General features: G+C 43.3%; 3 protein-coding genes and 1 long non-coding RNA gene across 4 annotated transcripts in view; 1 reads left to right on the top strand and 3 right to left on the bottom strand.

Moving 5' to 3' along the window:
* Positions 1-18,000, bottom strand: part of LOC135339146 (NACHT, LRR and PYD domains-containing protein 5-like) — a 98,801-nt gene that overhangs the window by 56,405 nt on the left and 24,396 nt on the right. The gene's annotated exons all lie outside the window — the stretch shown is intronic.
* The window catches only part of LOC135339134 (NACHT, LRR and PYD domains-containing protein 12-like), a 59,701-nt gene that overhangs the window by 33,687 nt on the left and 8,014 nt on the right, over positions 1-18,000 (bottom strand). The gene's annotated exons all lie outside the window — the stretch shown is intronic.
* Positions 10,769-13,159, bottom strand: LOC135339162 (NACHT, LRR and PYD domains-containing protein 5-like). The gene has a single exon (XM_064535307.1). The coding sequence runs from the start codon at positions 13,005-13,007 to the stop codon at positions 10,848-10,850; it is 2,160 nt and encodes a 719-aa protein (XP_064391377.1). The 5' UTR covers positions 13,008-13,159; the 3' UTR covers positions 10,769-10,847.
* On the top strand, positions 13,903-15,218 carry LOC135339217 (uncharacterized). Its single transcript, XR_010395923.1, has 3 exons — positions 13,903-14,035; positions 14,163-14,219; positions 15,118-15,218. It is a non-coding gene; the product is annotated as an uncharacterized LOC135339217 (long non-coding RNA).

Raw genomic sequence — 18,000 nt, 5'->3', positions numbered from 1 at the left:
CTTTGTTCAAACCTCCCCTGACCATCTGGACAATATTAGAGAGTACCTCGCTCTGAGACTGCGTCAGAGCCTGCAAAAGAGAGAGAAACGGGTTAGACGACTATTTCAGAGACATACCTGTACAGTATACAATGTCGACATGTCATGTATAGCTAGGGAAATTTATCGACCATCCCCGTACCTCCGGAACAGAAAATGATGTATCTTATTTGGCTGGGAACTTTAAATGTTATATCTATGATACAACTATAGTATCCAATGGCTTTCTCACAAACGTGGTACAAAATACCATTTTCATGCCCCTCCCTCCCCCCAGGCATGTGAGTGTGGCTCTGCAAGTGACGGAGAAGCTGCTGTCAGCCTGTGACTCACGAAAGCTCCAGTTGATTGTGGATAGCTACCTGGATATACTGCATAATATGCTGGAAACTAGCAACACAGAACTGGCCACCAATTCGGTGAGTAGGGGGGTGTGGGAGTGGGTGTGTGAGTAGAGTGTGTGGGTGGGTGGGTGGGTGAGTGAGTGCAGAGAGTGAACGTGTATCTTCACGATTAGATTGCATGTACATATACTTTTCATTTTGTTAATAGTGTATTGTGTATACAACACATTGACGACCCTTCCTCCACACACACAGTTTGTGAAATTTGCCGAGCGAGAGGAAGGGAACACCCCCTACCACAGACAGTACGACTTCCTCATCCACCGCTTTGCCTCTCTTAGCCTCACCAAGAATGTCGACGACGCCGACAAATATCACGAGTATGAGCACATTCACTGTTTTGAAATGAAATGAGTTTGAGTGGCCACAGTTCGAAGTGTTAGGTGTCATATTTTAACTGTACCGCGCTTAGGGTGCTCTGCCACATGCATTACTTGTGATCACATTGCTTATATCACCAACTCCACCCCTCCCCACTACATCTCACACAGGACGCAGATGGCTGGGTTGCAACGGCTGAGGGGAGTAATAAAGAAGATTGGTCGGCAAGACAACCTCCAGATGAACATTTGGGACCTTGATCACATGAACAAGATAGTGCCGCCCTTCCTCTTCAATATGCACAGTCACAGTGTCGCCCAGTCAAGGTATACTATAATTATGTAATAACATTAATAGTATCTACAAGTTGCTGCTCCTGGAGCACTGGCTAATACACAATCATACATACTGTAGCTTCAATGAGCGACGTACACGCACCATTACCCATTGGTGGCCTTAGGCAATGTGTATGAGTATGCCGTGTGTGCCCATAGTAACCCCCCTCCCACTCTGACAGAGAGTCTGGTGAGATCCAGCCTGTTGTGGAGGAGGGGGACAGTCTGGGAGGGTACTCTCAGGATAGTCTCACTGAGCTCAGTCTCACTGAGCTCATCACTTTTGCCGGACTCTCTCACATCGATAGTGTCCTCAAGCCAATACTGCAGTAAGTCAGTCAATGCCTCGTGTGCGTAGGTGCTACTTGTAGGCAAGGTGGTTTCCCTAATGTATATGTATACAGTGTACGTACGTATTGTAATACAGGGTGACTCGAGTTACTGTTCTCGCTGCACTTCTTATTGTGCAATGTTGTCTCAGCAGGTCTAGTACCATGACAACCATTGTCTCATTTCCTGTGTGTAACACTCCATTGCTTCCCTTGTAGACACTTTGACGTAAACAAACTATGGATATCAGACAAGGAATTCACAGCTGGTGTGTACGTCATCGTCGTGGAAGCCATGCAGGTACACGTATATACTGGTGGCCAACTTGGAAACGGTTCTCACCATAGTGTATTATTATTAGTGCACCATGCTTGATACTTATGGTCGTGTACGGTCGACTGTAAAATTCTGACTTGACTGTCCATAACAGACTGTCAAAAGTATTCTGTTGCTCTCTGCTTTGTTCTGTTGTGTAACATTGATAGCTTTCAGGTCCAACATACTCCATCACTTTCTGAACAGGATTGTTTATTCAAGCATTTCAATTGTTCCCTCTAGTGTCCACTTACAGTGTAGACATGTACCCCCCAGTCTACATTATCTTATCCCCCCACAGCCCCCCAGTGTACATTATCCACTGTACACGTACCCCCACAGAGACAGGATCAGTACAAGGCCGTCCAGTCGCTGGTGGACCACCTGGATGCCAAGGTGAAGGAGTCCTGGGAGACCAAACAAGGGATCCTCGGCACACTCTCTAAGTGTGTTACCGTGGCAGCAGACAGCTCTCTAGGTGAGTCTCCATGGTAAAGTACTTGTATGGTTTCAACACTATTTTTGGGCCATTTTCTAAAGAAGGCTATACGCATTTATTCTTCATACGTAGATGCTTTCATAACTGTTATTAAAGTTTTTGCATGACTGCACGTGTACATGTATGTTTTGACACGGTTTAATTCCACGCTTTAAATCTGCATAATGTATTTACATTACTTAGCTTGTGTCCACTCATGCAGGGCCGTCTGTACTGGATATATTCCATACACTGGTCCGCCACCTCCGTATCTCCATAGAAACTGTTTCAGATGGCCCCTCCGACCTCACGTCCTCTCTGACCTTTCAGCAATCCATCACTATCACTGTGGGGGAGTTTGCAGGAGTCCTTTCCGACTATCACAAGCCAGATATACTGGGGCTCATCAACTCTTATGTACCCGTGGCCTCAGGGGGTCTTGATAGCGGAGCCACCACTGGACTGCCTGTACATCCTCTGGCAGCTTAGGACACTCAAAACAGGTGAGAATTGTATTTTAAAGCTGTTGCTTCATTTAGCTATTTGTGTACATGTATGTGTTTAGTTTCCTGTCATAAACACTGTTTGTACATGTACGTGTTCTCTGATTCTGGTGCCTTCGTGAATCCTGTTTATAGCAGTAACCTTTAGTAGACTATATTATAGAGGATGATCTGCTTATAATTATGTGACCATGCACAATAGACTGCGTGCATTACTAAGTGTTTAAGCTTCCATAATTGTATTCTCTCCTTTATTATGCAGCCCCATGTTGACTACCTCCCTGGTCAAGTGTTTGAGGGCGGTGGCTGACACCTGTCACGCATCAGTGCTAGAGACGGCGTTCCCAGGGCAACTGTTTGCCTCCCTCGTCCAATTGCTCCTCATACGAGAGCCCAGCACACAGTTGGATGTGGCCCCACTCTGGCATCGTCTCGTAGATCACCATGCCAACAAGGACAAGATTCCTCTCAACACGTGCGTGGGTGTGTGTGTGTGTGTGTGTGTGTGTGTGTGTGTGCACCTTGCTATGTTCAGTGTGCATTTGAGGCGTACTATATTTTATTTATTAGTTACACAGGTCCATATGAGCTTTTGTCTTAGCTTTCACTATGTATACAATCATGTGCAGTGCATACAGCTACATGTACGTGTATTTATACCCTCCCCTTGTGCAGTGATTGGGTGAGTCTGGAGGCTGTCGGGCTCTCACTGGGTGTGGTTTCGAAAGGATTCCTCTCTAAAACAGTCAACTCTCTCTTCACCAATCTCCTGGAACTGGCCAAAGCTCTCTGCACTAGCCCTGCTAACACACTCGCTTTCTACCAACTCGTCTTTCTCCTGACACTGGAATTCTCTCATCAAGGGCTCTCAGATATACTGGTCTTCCTACACCAGCTGCAAGAGCTTGCTGTGGAAGGAGAAAGGCCTTGAGGCACATCACAGAGTGGTGCTACATGCTACAGTGGCGGGTGTGCTGTATCTAGCGTCCAAGATTAGTCGAAATGAGGTACTCAAGACGACGCACATCGATGGAGTGATTGCTAAGAGGAGGGAGACAGCTCCGAAGGCTATGGTGGGACATTCTTCTAAAAGGGTGAGTGTGTGTGTATGGGGGGGGGGGCAGTCTTCTAAAGGGTGAGCAGGGTGTCATACATGGGGGAAGGGGGATATCCCCCTCTAGCTCCAATCCTCCCTCCCCTAAAATTTACATTTAGGTACTAGTCGGAGTTCATAGCTGGCAATTTTACATACTAACAGCAAGAGTTCATGATAAAGGTCTATTATGAACTCTCTTGCTAACAGTTGACCTTTTTTTAGCTCTAGTCACTTTTCTTATTACCCCTCTATTTCAAAATCCTGTATGACACCCTAGTGAGTATGTCTTGTACATGTGTGGGGGACAGTATTGAGGGTTGAGGATACCTACCAGGTTCATGAGGTTCCTGAATGGCAGGAGTTGAGAGGAATGTTTTTATAAAAATCATAATTACTTTGCTTTGTTGACCCTTTACCCGTCAATTTGGTAATGATCATCACATGTATTTGCTCTCAATACTAATTACAATGTTGTTTGCATGGGAGTAGATCTTTACCAAATGCATTATTTTGTTTTCCTTTTTACCTTCTAGAGTGGTAGTAAGAAGAAGTGCAGTCATCTAGACATGGAGGAGAAGCTGCTCAAGAGATCTCAAATCATGGACCCGGGTGTCATGGCTGGAGTGAGAATTGGAACTGGCCAACAGCAAGGCAGATGTGAGCAGTTTTAAATTAGCATGTACGCAAGCACACTGTTTCTGTGGTATATGTATATCAGACTAATCTTACAGGTTGCAGTAGATTTGTTGTGTCATATTTGCGAGGTACCGGTTAAGTAGATGTTACATGTACGTGCCCATTCATATATCTCATGCTAGAGGTTAGGGGTCACGTGACTGCGATTAGGTTTTGGGGGAATACGGAAAGAGGGGCCCCTGTGATTAGCAGTATAAAGAGCCTCATTTAGCCCCTCCCCCCCTAATCGAAACTATAAGTGAGAGGCATGCATTAGCACATCGCAGTTTGCAACACTCGTTATTATTAGTGAGTTATCATCTGTTGGTTTAAGTTACCGTAATGCCGGTTTATCATGTTTTCCTGTTCCTTTGCACAGTTTGTGTGTGTTATGTCACTGTGATCGACCCACCCCATGCTGGAGGTTGATGTGAGTTGAGACTGAGAATGATACCCTGTCAGTAATGAACCCGAACACTCACTCATGCCTTCAAGAAGTTTAGGTAAGAAATAATAATTATTATGTTTACCAAAGTTGTGGTTCAAGAGTTTATAATACTGTAGGACTGGAAATATTTCGTATTTTAAATATTCATACAGCCACGTTGAGCCTATTGCTGTGGAATAGTTTTGTAGTTTTATTTTTCGTACAGTGTATGATGCTCTACAGTACGAAATATACGAACATTTTCACCATACAACCTCTACTTATACGGTATGTCACAAATACTCACTATTGTCAGGGTTTCAAGCAGGATTTTTAGCTAAGGGGGGAAATGACGACGGCCGTACGCTGTTGAACATTTGGGGGGGTTCGGGGGGCAGCCACCGGAAAAATTTGGCGGAATGATTGTCTAAGGTGCAATTTGGAGGTTTTGTGCTTAAAACTATTCAGTCTAGTTCCTTACTGCATTGTACACCTTCAACTCACCTGAAAAAACATTTTTTTAAGCAAAGTAGAAAAGGTTCTCAAATTGACGTCTAGTGTGTGTACAGAGCTTATGGTCCCACTATGTACATGCACTGCCTATGGTCCCACTATGTACATGCACTGCTTATGGTCCCACTATGTACATGCACTGCCTATTGTCCCACTATGTACACTCACTGCTTATGGTCCCACTATGTACATGCACTGCTTATGGCCCCACTATGTACATGCACTGCCTATGGTCCCACTATGTACATGCACTGCCTATGGCCCCACTATGTACATGCACTGCCTACGGTCCCACTATGTACATGCACTGCCTATGGCCCCACTGTGTACATGCACTGCCTATGGTCCCACTATGTACATGCACTGCCTACGGTCCCACTATGTACATGCACTGCTTACGGTCCCACTATGTACATGCACTGCTTATGGTCCCACTATGTACATGCACTGCCTATGGTCCCAGTATGTACATGCACTGCCTATGGCCCCACTATGTACATGCACTGCCTATATGGTCCCACTATGTACATGCACTGCCTATGGTCCCACTATGTACAAGCACTGCTTATGATCCCACTATGTACATGCACTGCCTATGGCCCCACTATGTACATGCACTGCCTATATGGTCCCACTATGTACATGCACTGCCTATATGGTCCCACTATGTACATGCACTGCCTATATGGTCCCACTATGTACATGCACTGCTTATGGCCCCACTATGTACACGCACTGCCTACGGTCCCACTATGTACATGCACTGCCTATGGTCCCACTATGTACAAGCACTGCCTATGGCCCCACTATATACATGCACTGCCTATGGCCCCACTATGTACATGCACTGCCTATGGTCCCACTATGTACATGCACTGCCTACGGTCCCACTATGTACATGCACTGCCTATGGTCCCACTATGTACAAGCACTGCCTATGGCCCCACTATATACATGCACTGCTTATGGCCCCACTATGTACATGCACTGCCTATGGTCCCACTATGTACAAGCACTGCCTATGGCCCCACTATGTACATGCACTGCCTATGGTCCCACTATGTACATGCACTGCCTATGGTCCCACTATGTACACGCACTGCCTACGGTCCCACTATGTACATGCACTGCCTATGGTCCCACTATGTACAAGCACTGCCTATGGCCCCACTATATACATGCACTGCTTATGGCCCCACTATGTACATGCACTGCCTATGGTCCCACTATGTACATGCACTGCCTATGGCCCCACTATGTACACGCACTGCCTATGGTCCCACTATGTACATGCACTGCCTATGGTCCCACTATGTACATGCACTGCTGCACTGCCTATGGTCCCACTATGTACAAGCACTGCCTATGGCCCCACTATATACATGCACTGCCTATGGCCCCACTATGTACACGCACTGCCTATGGTCCCACTATGTACATGCACTGCCTATGGTCCCACTATGTACATGCACTGCCTATGGCCCCACTATGTACATGCACTGCCTATGGTCCCACTATGTACAAGCACTGCCTATGGCCCCACTATATACATGCACTGCCTATGGCCCCACTATGTACACGCACTGCCTATGGTCCCACTATGTACATGCACTGCCTATGGTCCCACTGTGTACATGCACTGCCTATGGTCCCACTGTGTACATGCACTGCCTATGGTCCCACTATGTACATGCACTGCCTATGGTCCCACTATGTACATGCACTGCCTATGGTCCCACTATGTACATGCACTGCCTATGGTCCCACTATGTACATGCACTGCCTATGGTCCCACTATGTACATGCACTGCCTATGGTCCCACTATGTACATGCACTGCTTATGGTCCCACTATGTACATGCACTGCTTATGGTCCCACTATGTACATGCACTGCCTATATGGTCCCACTATGTACATGCACTGTTTGATGTCCTTTGCAGTACTTCGTACTAACAGTTTCTTCAGCCTTCACACTGCTTTCCATACATTCAGTGGACGGTTAGTAGCTACATGTATATCATATCTGCTGGTATATGCAAGCTAGTCCCCGCCCATTCTCCATTTCAGATCCTCACCATAATTATGCCTCGGTGCGCATGCGCAAGCGAGGTATACGGTAGTGTGTTTGTGTGTCTGTGTGTGTGTGTGTCTGTCTGTCTGTCTGTCTGTGTAGACTGCTACAGCTGCTCAAGGATGAATCAAGTGCAAGTAAGAGTTTCTATAGGCTTCTAGTCATGTTTACTTGGATTTTAATTCGTGGATTTGCAAAATAATGCTTCGTTCTCGAGTTATGCCTAGTTTTGCTTACTTGGAATGCCATTGCAGCCTTTTCAGAAGAGCACGTAGCCAAACTTGTTTACCGAGTGTTGCTACTCTACTTAGTAGTTAGCTCTGCACTAGAACGCTAGCTATTGGTAGCTGCAAGAGTGAGAAGAGAGCTGCAAGGCTCTGCTAATGCAGCCATTAATTTTAGACTTGAACTTTTGGCATCGATCGTTTTTAACAACAATCATGGTCGATCATTACCCACTCCTTGAGTTTGCATACAGCAAAATTAATTGTTCATCATGTCATGTGTATAGAAGCTATTAGACTTTAGTAGCTTTATGTTATGTAGCTTTGGCATCTCCACCGAGGCATCAGCACCCGCGGTGCTTTCATTTGTATGTTAGTTTCCATATAAAAATTATACCACTAAGAGTAGATCGTGAGAGCATTTACTATAATATTGATGGCCACCTTATAGCGGGTAATTTTTGAGGGTCTCGCAGATTAGCCATTTTTGTAACCCTCAAAAAGTACCCATTTAACATACAAGTGCTAGAAGCCATCATTGCTTAGGACCACATGTTGTTTGCATAGCAACATTGTATGGTATTTTGTTGTTTTGTGGTAATGCAGTGAGCAAACAGCTGTACCACTACCACATGGTGGTTGTATTACCTGTGTGTGTGTGTGTGTGTGTACATGATCGACCACCATGCAATTTGAGTTTGCATGCAGCAAAAATGCAAAAATATTCATCATGATAATGTGTGTAGCTTTATGTTATGTAGCTTTGCACCTCCACCGAGGCATCAGCACCCGCGGTGCTTTCATTAATACATGTACCTGCAATTATATAACTACTGTACCACTACCACGATGTTGTGATGGTTGTATCTGTATACCTGTGTGTGTACATGACCACCATGCAATCTATTACCCAGTCTGCTGTGCAAGAGAGACTTGTGATGGAGGAAGAGCTCAAGAAGGCACTGGATCGCTGTAAGGAGTTGGAGCAGAGCAGTGTGCCGATGGTGTATACTCGAGTGCTACAAACAACAGGTGATGAAAGTGGTACAGTAACCTGTACAGATTATGGCCTACATTATGCACTGCATCTATGTACATCAAATTAGTACTGGACTATAGATAGGTAAAAAACGCCAAATCAGCAGAAAATTATTAACTTTCCATGATTATTGTCTGGTTATATCTGTTGGTTTAAGAGTTTATCGTGTTTTTCCTGTTCCTTTGCACAGTTTGAGGCTGAGAGTGCTGCCCTGTCAGTAATGAACCCGTACACTCGGACGCCTTCAAGAAGTTTAGGTATAAGAAATGTGATAACCAAAACTGAATTTGTAGTCAAATAGTTGAAAGTGTGTATATACGAATGATGGTCATGTGATGATGCCATGTGTGTTTCTACCGATCTAAATTGCACATTAGCTATTTTGGTTGCCATGCAGAGGGTATGAATATACATACACTCTTTGTACCCCCCACAGAGAGTTCTTGCGAGCATCGACAGTGGACCCCCCGGACAGAAAGCTGAGTATCGACAAGTACTCTGACGTGACCAAGCCAATCATCCATACATCAGCGTTCATGGAGATATGCTCCACCCACTCTGTGAGTCTCCGTATACTTGAGTAGCCGTTATACTAGCATACTTCTATTAAACAACATGATCATCATCACATGTGCCATTAATTGCTCTGGTACGTACTTTGTCCACTGTTTGACTGAAGCTCAGACTATACTACTAATCTAGACTTTAACAATTCCTCCAGTGTGAGGCTATTGACTTATTTTTATGCCCCAATCTTCATGCAGGGGCGTAGCAAGCAACTTTAAAGTGGTCAGGCCAACTTGCAATTAAAGGTCAGCTGCTTTTCTGCTATTGGAACTTTTGTACAGTGGTGAATTTTTACCTCAGAAAAGGTCATCACTTTTCCTCACCAAAACAGCATGCATGCGCATTATCACTCACAATATTTACGACCATTACCTACAGAGCTGCAAAAAGTGATTAGGCCAAAACCTGACCAGCCTGACCGCTTGCTTACGGCCTTGATCTTATGTGCAACGTTATGCTATAATTATGTGAACATTATTTCTTACTCGCCCAGGTTCAGGTTCGAAAGTATTGTGTTTGAGATCACGTCAAGCAGATAGAGAAGGTGGAGCTGGTCCTCCAGGTGAGGGTGTGTGTACAGGTAGAATTAATTTGGTAGGTACGTAAAGTGTTTAAGAAGTTTACTGCCTTGTGTCAGGTATAGTGTTGGTATGCTTGTACTGTGTATGTAAGTACATGTATTCATTTGTCTTACAAATACATGCATTCTTTGTCTTATACCAGTTGAAGTGTTTCACTGCCCTCTCTTCTCCCCACACAGGACCTCCTTCAGCTGCAATACGAGGGCCTGGCAATCATGAAGATGTTTGAAAGGGCCAAAGTAAACGTTAATCTGCTCATCTTCCTCATAAACAAAAATCGACAGAGCGTTAAATTGGATTTCCACTACATTCATTGACAGTTTTATACGTACAGTGCATGTGCTCTCTGTGACACTGTAGGGAGCATTGAATTTAAACCATCATTATTACTGTGCTATATTGACCAATTCCAACTGATTTGTTTTTAGGTAATTGTTATGTAATGTGCCGACATATTTCTAGTCTTCTGTGCACTAACTGTTTTGTAAATTGCCCTAGTAATATAATTATTGTCAAAAGTAGATCATGTCGAGATTAGCCTCGATCCCGGCCCATGCCGCACTTCTCTTGAAAGCCTGTGAAGGAGGCTGGCTAGGTGGAGATTATAGCATTATTACAATTGTGTATTCAGTTACATACATACAGCTAGTGCATGACATGCTCTCCGTGTCAGTAGGAAGCATTGAATTCACTCGTCACCATCTGTACATGTGCTATAATTATATTGACCAATGATAGAGATTAGATGCATAACACAACAAATTAATTAACATTTATTAATTAATTAATAACAACAATAATCATAATATAATTATAACTAAACATTAATTATTAATAATAATCAATTAATTATAAATTAATAATCTAATGAATACACAATTAATAATCAATCAATTAATAAACATAATTAATCTCGGGTAAACAACAATTAACACACATCAATCTCGGGTAGTCCATTTCTCTTCCTCTCTTTGTGAGTGTCCCTGAATACTGTCTTGCTACAGGATATTAGGTGGTCGGGTATCCACAACCATGTCAGTTCAGAGCAGTGGGTGGTTAGATGTCTGGCAAGCGTCTTCATTCCATCTTCTGTTATTGAGGCATTACCATTAATGCACAGTGCTTTAATCTTGTTGATCAGTCCAGTTGATAGCTCCTCGATACTCTGATCAGTCAGTTCACAGTAAGCCAAGTCCAATGTTGTCAGAGTCTTATTGACTGCAAGTCCAGCAGCAATGTGACGACAGCTAGTCACTGTGTTATTAGACAAATTAAGACATTCGAGGGAATTGTTTGTATTCAGAAGTTGATAGAGGGCAGTTCCATTGTCGTCTGATATTGTTAGTGAGCAATTTCCCAGGTCCAGGCTCTTTAATGATGTGTTAGTTGACAAGGCCTCACAGAGTGTGCTAAGTCCACTGTTGCCAATGGCATTATTAAACAAATTCAATTCAGATATTGAAATAGTGTTCTCGATAATCTCAGCGATGTGTATCCCTTCTGTAGGAATATCATTATTAGAGTTGGGACACTTGGAGAGTCCTCGGGCCAGAAATTTGCAGCCTTGGTCACCAATAGAGCAATTTCTGAGGATAAGTGTGAATCCATTACTGGTGTTGGAACAAGCTGATACGAAATATCCAACAGAGAGGCAGTCAATAGGATTCATTGTGGTGTGATTAAGATCTAGATTGTGTTTAAGAAGATTAGCCACAAACACACACAGTCGCGAGTCTTCAGCTTCGTACAAACAATTGATGAGGGACAACAAAAGGGGCCGCTCACCATACTTCTCTTTCTCAGTTTTGACAACCTTTCTGACTAGATCAAAAACAGTGGCTGGAACTGGACACAAGAATCGAGGTAGCAAACTGAGGATTGGTCTACTAGTACTCAGTTTGGTGATACCAGCATAAAACTGGAAGACTGCACTGAATCGAGGATTCCCGAAGAGCTTCTGGAATACAGAAATTTGTTGCTTGGGAGGCATGAGAGAGATGTGGATTGCTGCTAGTAGCTCTTGAATAGACAGGTGGAGAAAGCAGTAGTACACCAGATGACCATCGCTAATGATGCTGGGAACAGTTTGCAATAATCCAACGTTTGAAATCTCCTTCGTAATGTGAAGAGCGGCCAAATCACCGTCAGTAAATGTCGCTTTGTTTTTTTCAATCCCATGATATGCAAGTTGACACATTTGTACGGTCTCTGTTCTGATTTCCGAGGGCAGTGAGTCTGGGGATGTGATGTCTCCCACTGGAGTGGTTTTCCCCAACTTCTCCTGGAGGTATCTCTTGAGAGAGCTTTGGACAAGTGATGTGAATATCCCGTGGTTGGATGTGGGGAGTGAGTGGTTATCAGAAAGGAAGCAATTAACGACAATGGAAGCATTGAGGGGGAGGTAGCAGCTACCTTCTACCACTGGGTTCTCTCGAATTCTCTCCAGTAGAGTCTGCACAGCTTGTGAGTCACCATTCAGACACTCGGTAAAATACTGTTCTAGTTGATGCGGAGTGAACCCCAACACCTCCACCCTGGACGACACTAGTGGGTGGAGCTCAGCCGAAGATGACGGTCGAGATGTTACAATCACAGCTGATTCGTGTAGGGCTCCTTTTTGTGACATGTCTAGTCGGATTAGTTTGTTGATGATTAAATCCCTAGGGAGGTCAGAAGGAAGCTCGTCCCATCCGTCCAGCACCCACAGTACACCTTTTCCATACAGTGATTTTATTACTGCCTCTGTCTCATTAGCAACGGCCGTATCGATGCAGGGAAGTATGTCAGAAATTGTTTTTGCTTCTCTGACAAGTGGATCTCTCAGTCTCACGAGGATTGCAATATCGAACTCTTGGAACAGTTTCCCCTTTGCCCACTCCTGACAAATGTGTAGAGCAAGGGTGCTCTTGCCACAGCCGGGAGCTCCTTCAATCAACACAAAGTTTCGTCTATCCCCAATCTCAGAGAAAATGTTAGTCAAGTTAACAGGAGTCTTTAAAAGTAAAATGTCATCAATTTTCCCCGTAATTGTTAGTTTAACAAATTCATCATTGATTCTTCCTCTCTGTATTTCCTCCTTCTGAATCATGGCCAGTTTAAAAATTTTCTTTGTTGAGACAGGAGGCCATTGTGTGGCTGACGTGGATACTTGTATTCTGTAGCAACTTTGTAGGTAGTCCCTGTACGAGGACAGCTTGTGGTTCAGCAGGACCCTCTCTCGGGAGGGGGGACACGAGGTGGTGGAGTCTGGGGAAACAAAACAATAGGTGAGTACCATTCCTGGTGATAGTTAATACAGAATATGTGTAATAATAGCAATTAAGTTGAAGAGTCCCTTATTTGGTTGCAATCACTCCCACAACGTATGGTACCACAATGACCACACTCTCACATGACAGACTCACATTTGTCAGACAAGTACTTGCACACTCGAACAGCAACGTCTTCTTTGAGCAGGGAGAGTATGATGAGTAGCAGAGCTTGGAAAGTGGCGTCTAGTTCGTTGGTCAGAATCCAGAATTTCAAAGCCAGCAACATTCCTGCCAGAGTGCCATCTACATATGCTCTAGTCCTCACGTCAGTTTGCTCTCCAGGTGAGAGCTCCAATTTTTCAAGATAGCCTTTGTGAACATTGTCGAAACATGCTGCTAACTCGGGTAGATCTGGTTCCTTTATTGCTGTATTGAGCTGCTCATCAGTCAGTTTCATTTCTGTCTTCAGATCATCAATAGTGAGCTCTGAAATAGATAGCAAGCACACAAGGTTAGCAATCACCAATGAGGGTTTTATGCTTTAGCAATCATTGGGTTTGTCCTTTATAGGAAACATGACAGTCTTTATACCTTGGTTCTGCTCTTTAGTGGCCATTCTCCAGTAAATAAATCTGTGCCTTGCAGCTAGCTCTCTCAGAAATGTGTTGTTGTTTTTGCATGACTTGCAAAAAAAGTGGGTGTATCTCAGATATCTAAGATTGAGATACACCCACTTTTTACATTTACCACACCCACCAAAGACATTTGAGTGAAACCATAGTTTATCTATGATGAAACCTGGCTAGCTAGCTTTTAGCTCCATTGCATTGCTAAAGTGTTACAGCATTCTCCCAATGGAAAGAGGGTGAGTCGATTGATTAGCCATAGATTATTGTCTTGCTCATCAATAATATTGTCTGGTTATTAAATCTACAGGTTTAAGTTATGTTGTAAGGTCGTGGATCATGTTTTCTGTTCTTTAATTTGCACAGTTTGAGGCTGAGAATGCTGTCCTGTCAGTAATGAACCCGACGTATTCAAGTTTTCAAGTAAGAAATATGATTACCGTAAGACCTTTAATTAAAGCAACACTTTTTTTAATAATTACGAAGCCAGATGTCGCTTCTTTTGGAGGTTGAAAAATTATGTTAAAAACCTGATGTCGTATCTGATTATGGATAGCTCTACTCAGTCTATACTTGCCTCAATTTCTAGAACGTGTTTTCCAAAAACGATGCTAGGGTGTGGCTATATTTACATCATTTAGGACGCGACATTAAAACATAATTGTCAACGTAGCTGTCGTAGAAGTCAGAAAATTACCTAAGCTCGAGAGTGTCGCATATTTGGAGGGTCACCTTAATTAGAGGTCTTACAGTGCCAGAACTGCAGAGTTGAGTTTTTGCACTCTCCAATTGCCGTGTATTAAGTGTGCACCTCTGGAGAATTAGCTTTGGTCCAATAATTATAGGAAACAGAAGTTGCATTTTCTGCCATAATTATGTATCTCCAAAGCGGTCAAAGTTCACAATGGCTGCTGCTAGGCAGCACAGCTTTTGTTGCACTTTTATGACTAATAAATCAATAGGGCTTTAAATTAGTGCAAGCTAGCTTAGGCTAACTCATAAGTTGGTTGGGTTGTCTGAGGAGCCGATTTCCCTCCCCAAGATATTTACTAGTCTCATTGAGATCGGGGAGAGTAAGTCACTATCACTTGTGCACCTTTGTGAGCCTGTCTGTCTAATGTGATCACCCTGTAGCCAGGTTAATGGCCCAGTCTCCATAGGGTTGGTTTCATGCAACCTGTGTTAGCATGTCACCTCTTTATTACAGCCACTGTTGGTCTGCCCTAGTGTGACCTCTCAGACTTAGCATTGTGTGTACATGTACATGCATGCTGCCTGTGCACCTGATGTGCTGGTAATGTGTATAATCTCTTCTGCTCAGAGAACCGGACATTTGGATCTACCGAGCACAACTCCAGATCACACACAATATTCAAACTGACCATTGAAAGCAGGGTTAGAGATAAGGAACTCAGTGATGGCACTACTATCAGGGTGTCCTCTCTGGTGAGTGGGGTTGGGCAAGTGTGTGCCTACAGCTGTGAACACACTAGGTCAACTATTTTGCTTTAATTTGATCTACACGTACAGACTATGTATGTGTAAATGTACATATAAGTTATTGTTATTATGATGATTTTACCTCCTTCTCTGTGTTCAGAGCCTGGTTGACCTGGCTGGTCAGAGCGTGTAAGTGCAACAGGTGCCACGGGTGAGCAGTTTTGGGACAAGCTGATACAGTAGCCAATCAAGTAAAACTTCCCGTTGCTTTTTTGATGAAGATCATATCAAATTAAGTTATCAGAGTGAACCGTGTGAGTTACTATAGTTACATTGTACAGTATGCACTGCATGGAAATGTACAGTCCTTATATTAATCCCACGCTGAATGTGCTGCTTTGTATAATTATACTCTCTCCTTCATAAAATGGTGTCGGTACATGTACGTACGTCATGTGATTACAGTTGCTTAAGTTTCTTACCAGTTTTGAGAGGCCGCTAATAGCAAGAGTCCATAATAAAAGAGAGGGAGTATTCAACGTACCATTACCTTCCGTCAAATGTATTCGGAAAGTGACGTAACTTCTTGCTTTTTAACCAAACAATCCGAGTACCCGAAGCCGCTACTTACCTCGAGGCAGAAACATTTTATGCCATAAGTTGTTCAGACAGGGTGTAATGTTACATGTGTTGTACAATATCGAGAATACATCTGATGCAAGGTAACGATATATACGCTCGATACTTTCTCTCTTTTATTATGGACTGAATTTTGTATGTATGAAGATGTTTAGGATCACGATTGGTTGTTATGGTAAGGTAGTCTACTTTGCATGACTGAACACCCTTGTACTAGCTATAATTACAGGCACTGCAATATAGGACACCAACCTGTATGTCTGTTTCTGAAGTACTACTGTTTACATTGGAGCGTTTTTCTCATACCTCGATTTAGATAACACAAGCTGACCATTGAAAGCAAGGTTAGAGATGAGGAACACAGTGATGGCACTATCAGGGTGTCCTCTCTGGTGAGTGGGTTGGGCAAGTGTGTGCCTACAGCTGTGAATAAATACTTGACTGATTGACGTCTGCATTGCTCCCAGGGTACATGCATCTATTTTAATATACAGGTTGGTTTTTCTGTTGAAGCTTTATGACCACTTTGAGCAGCTATAATTATAAGCACTGCAATAATTATGTCCCTGGTAATCTGCTCTTTCAGTGTCTATACTACTAATTATTGTATAATATTATTGGAGCTATTTTCTCTTCTGTCACTTGCAGTTGCACCTCGAGGGGAAGCTCAGAGTTCTGGAGAATTGGACCAACAGCTGTGATAAGTCAGCGCTACCAAAGGTGAGCTCAATCACTTTAAGAATGTCTTTGAGCAGTATTGATTGCCAGAGTTGAGAGAGCTGACTGTACATGCATGTCACTGTTGTATGTCGAGTATTCTCCACCTGGCAGTAACTTATTGATGTTCCCCTGTCAGGTTGAGGAGAAGAGTGAGACCATTCAATGTCTAGAGGATAACCTGCTGAGGGAGTTGGAGGAGAAGCTGCTCGAGAGGTCATGGACCCGGGTGTCATAGCTGAGCTGGTGAGAGAATTGGAACTGGCTAACAGCAAGGCAGATGTGAGTTTAGCATGTACATGTTTGCACTCGGTAAATACTGTATAATAATTTATTATGCCTCGACTGAGGCGCAGCCGTATGAGGGATACGCTAAAGCTGACTGTGTGTGTGTGTGTCTGTGTATTCCAGCTGTAACTGCTCAACGGTTGCAATACGACAAAAACTAACAGCTTCTATAGGCTTTTAGCCACGTTTTCTTGGATTTTATTCGTGGATTAGCAAACTAAGGCTTCTTTCTCGAGATATGGCTAGTTTGACTCACATTGAAGGCTGTTACAGTCTCTTCAGAATCATCTGTTCACACTATTCGTTAGCCTTGCACTAAAGTGCTTGGTTTTTGTTCGCTAAGAGCCAGAAAAGATCTGTTGTTTAAAGCAGCTATATAGCTATAGTATTGTAGCCATTTGTTCTCTTTGCAGACACCCATTATTCTTGCAGATTTAATGCGCATGCGCGCTCATCCCCACGTGTGAGATAATCCAGATCCTGATCTACTTTTTCTCTTGGGATTCTGGTAAGAAGCCACAAGCACAACAATGATTATAGAATAGATAACAATAGAGTACACAAGTCTGGTAACAATAGATGCATGTAACAACAGTATTGCTGTTGTGTTTAAATAAGCCTCATGATCCAAATTCTCTATTACTATTCTGTACAGATTGTGCCTTTGACAAAGGTTTGCTCCCACTGTTTGGCTACAGGTTATATAAATAACATGCAGTTACCTCTATCTTTGAAGATTGATTATTCATCAAGCCATCAGATAGGCTTCTGTTTCCATTCAGCTCCTCTCCTATTCTATTTGTAATTCAATTCTGTCAACAGTAATACATTATGTAATTACCTCTTCACCTCTCTAACACTCTCATAGTTTGAGAGAAAGCGAAACATGACGAGAGGCATTAGCACAGCGCAGCTTGCAGCACTCGTTAATACATGTACAGTAGACTCTTGTTAATCCGGCACAGTGAAGCTTGGCCAGAATAGCGAAGTGGTTTAAAATAACCACGGCTTAAGGGGGGAATGGACCATAAATATATGTTCCACTAATCCTGCCAAAACGTCAGTAGTGTTTACATCATACCCAAGTTTTTACTATCAAAATGTAGCTTTTAGAGTACAC

The sequence above is a fragment of the Halichondria panicea genome, chromosome 7 (genome assembly GCF_963675165.1).
Source record: "Halichondria panicea chromosome 7, odHalPani1.1, whole genome shotgun sequence".
Taxonomy (NCBI): Eukaryota; Metazoa; Porifera; class Demospongiae; order Suberitida; family Halichondriidae; genus Halichondria; species Halichondria panicea.
This window is presented reverse-complemented; position numbering and strand designations above follow the sequence as displayed.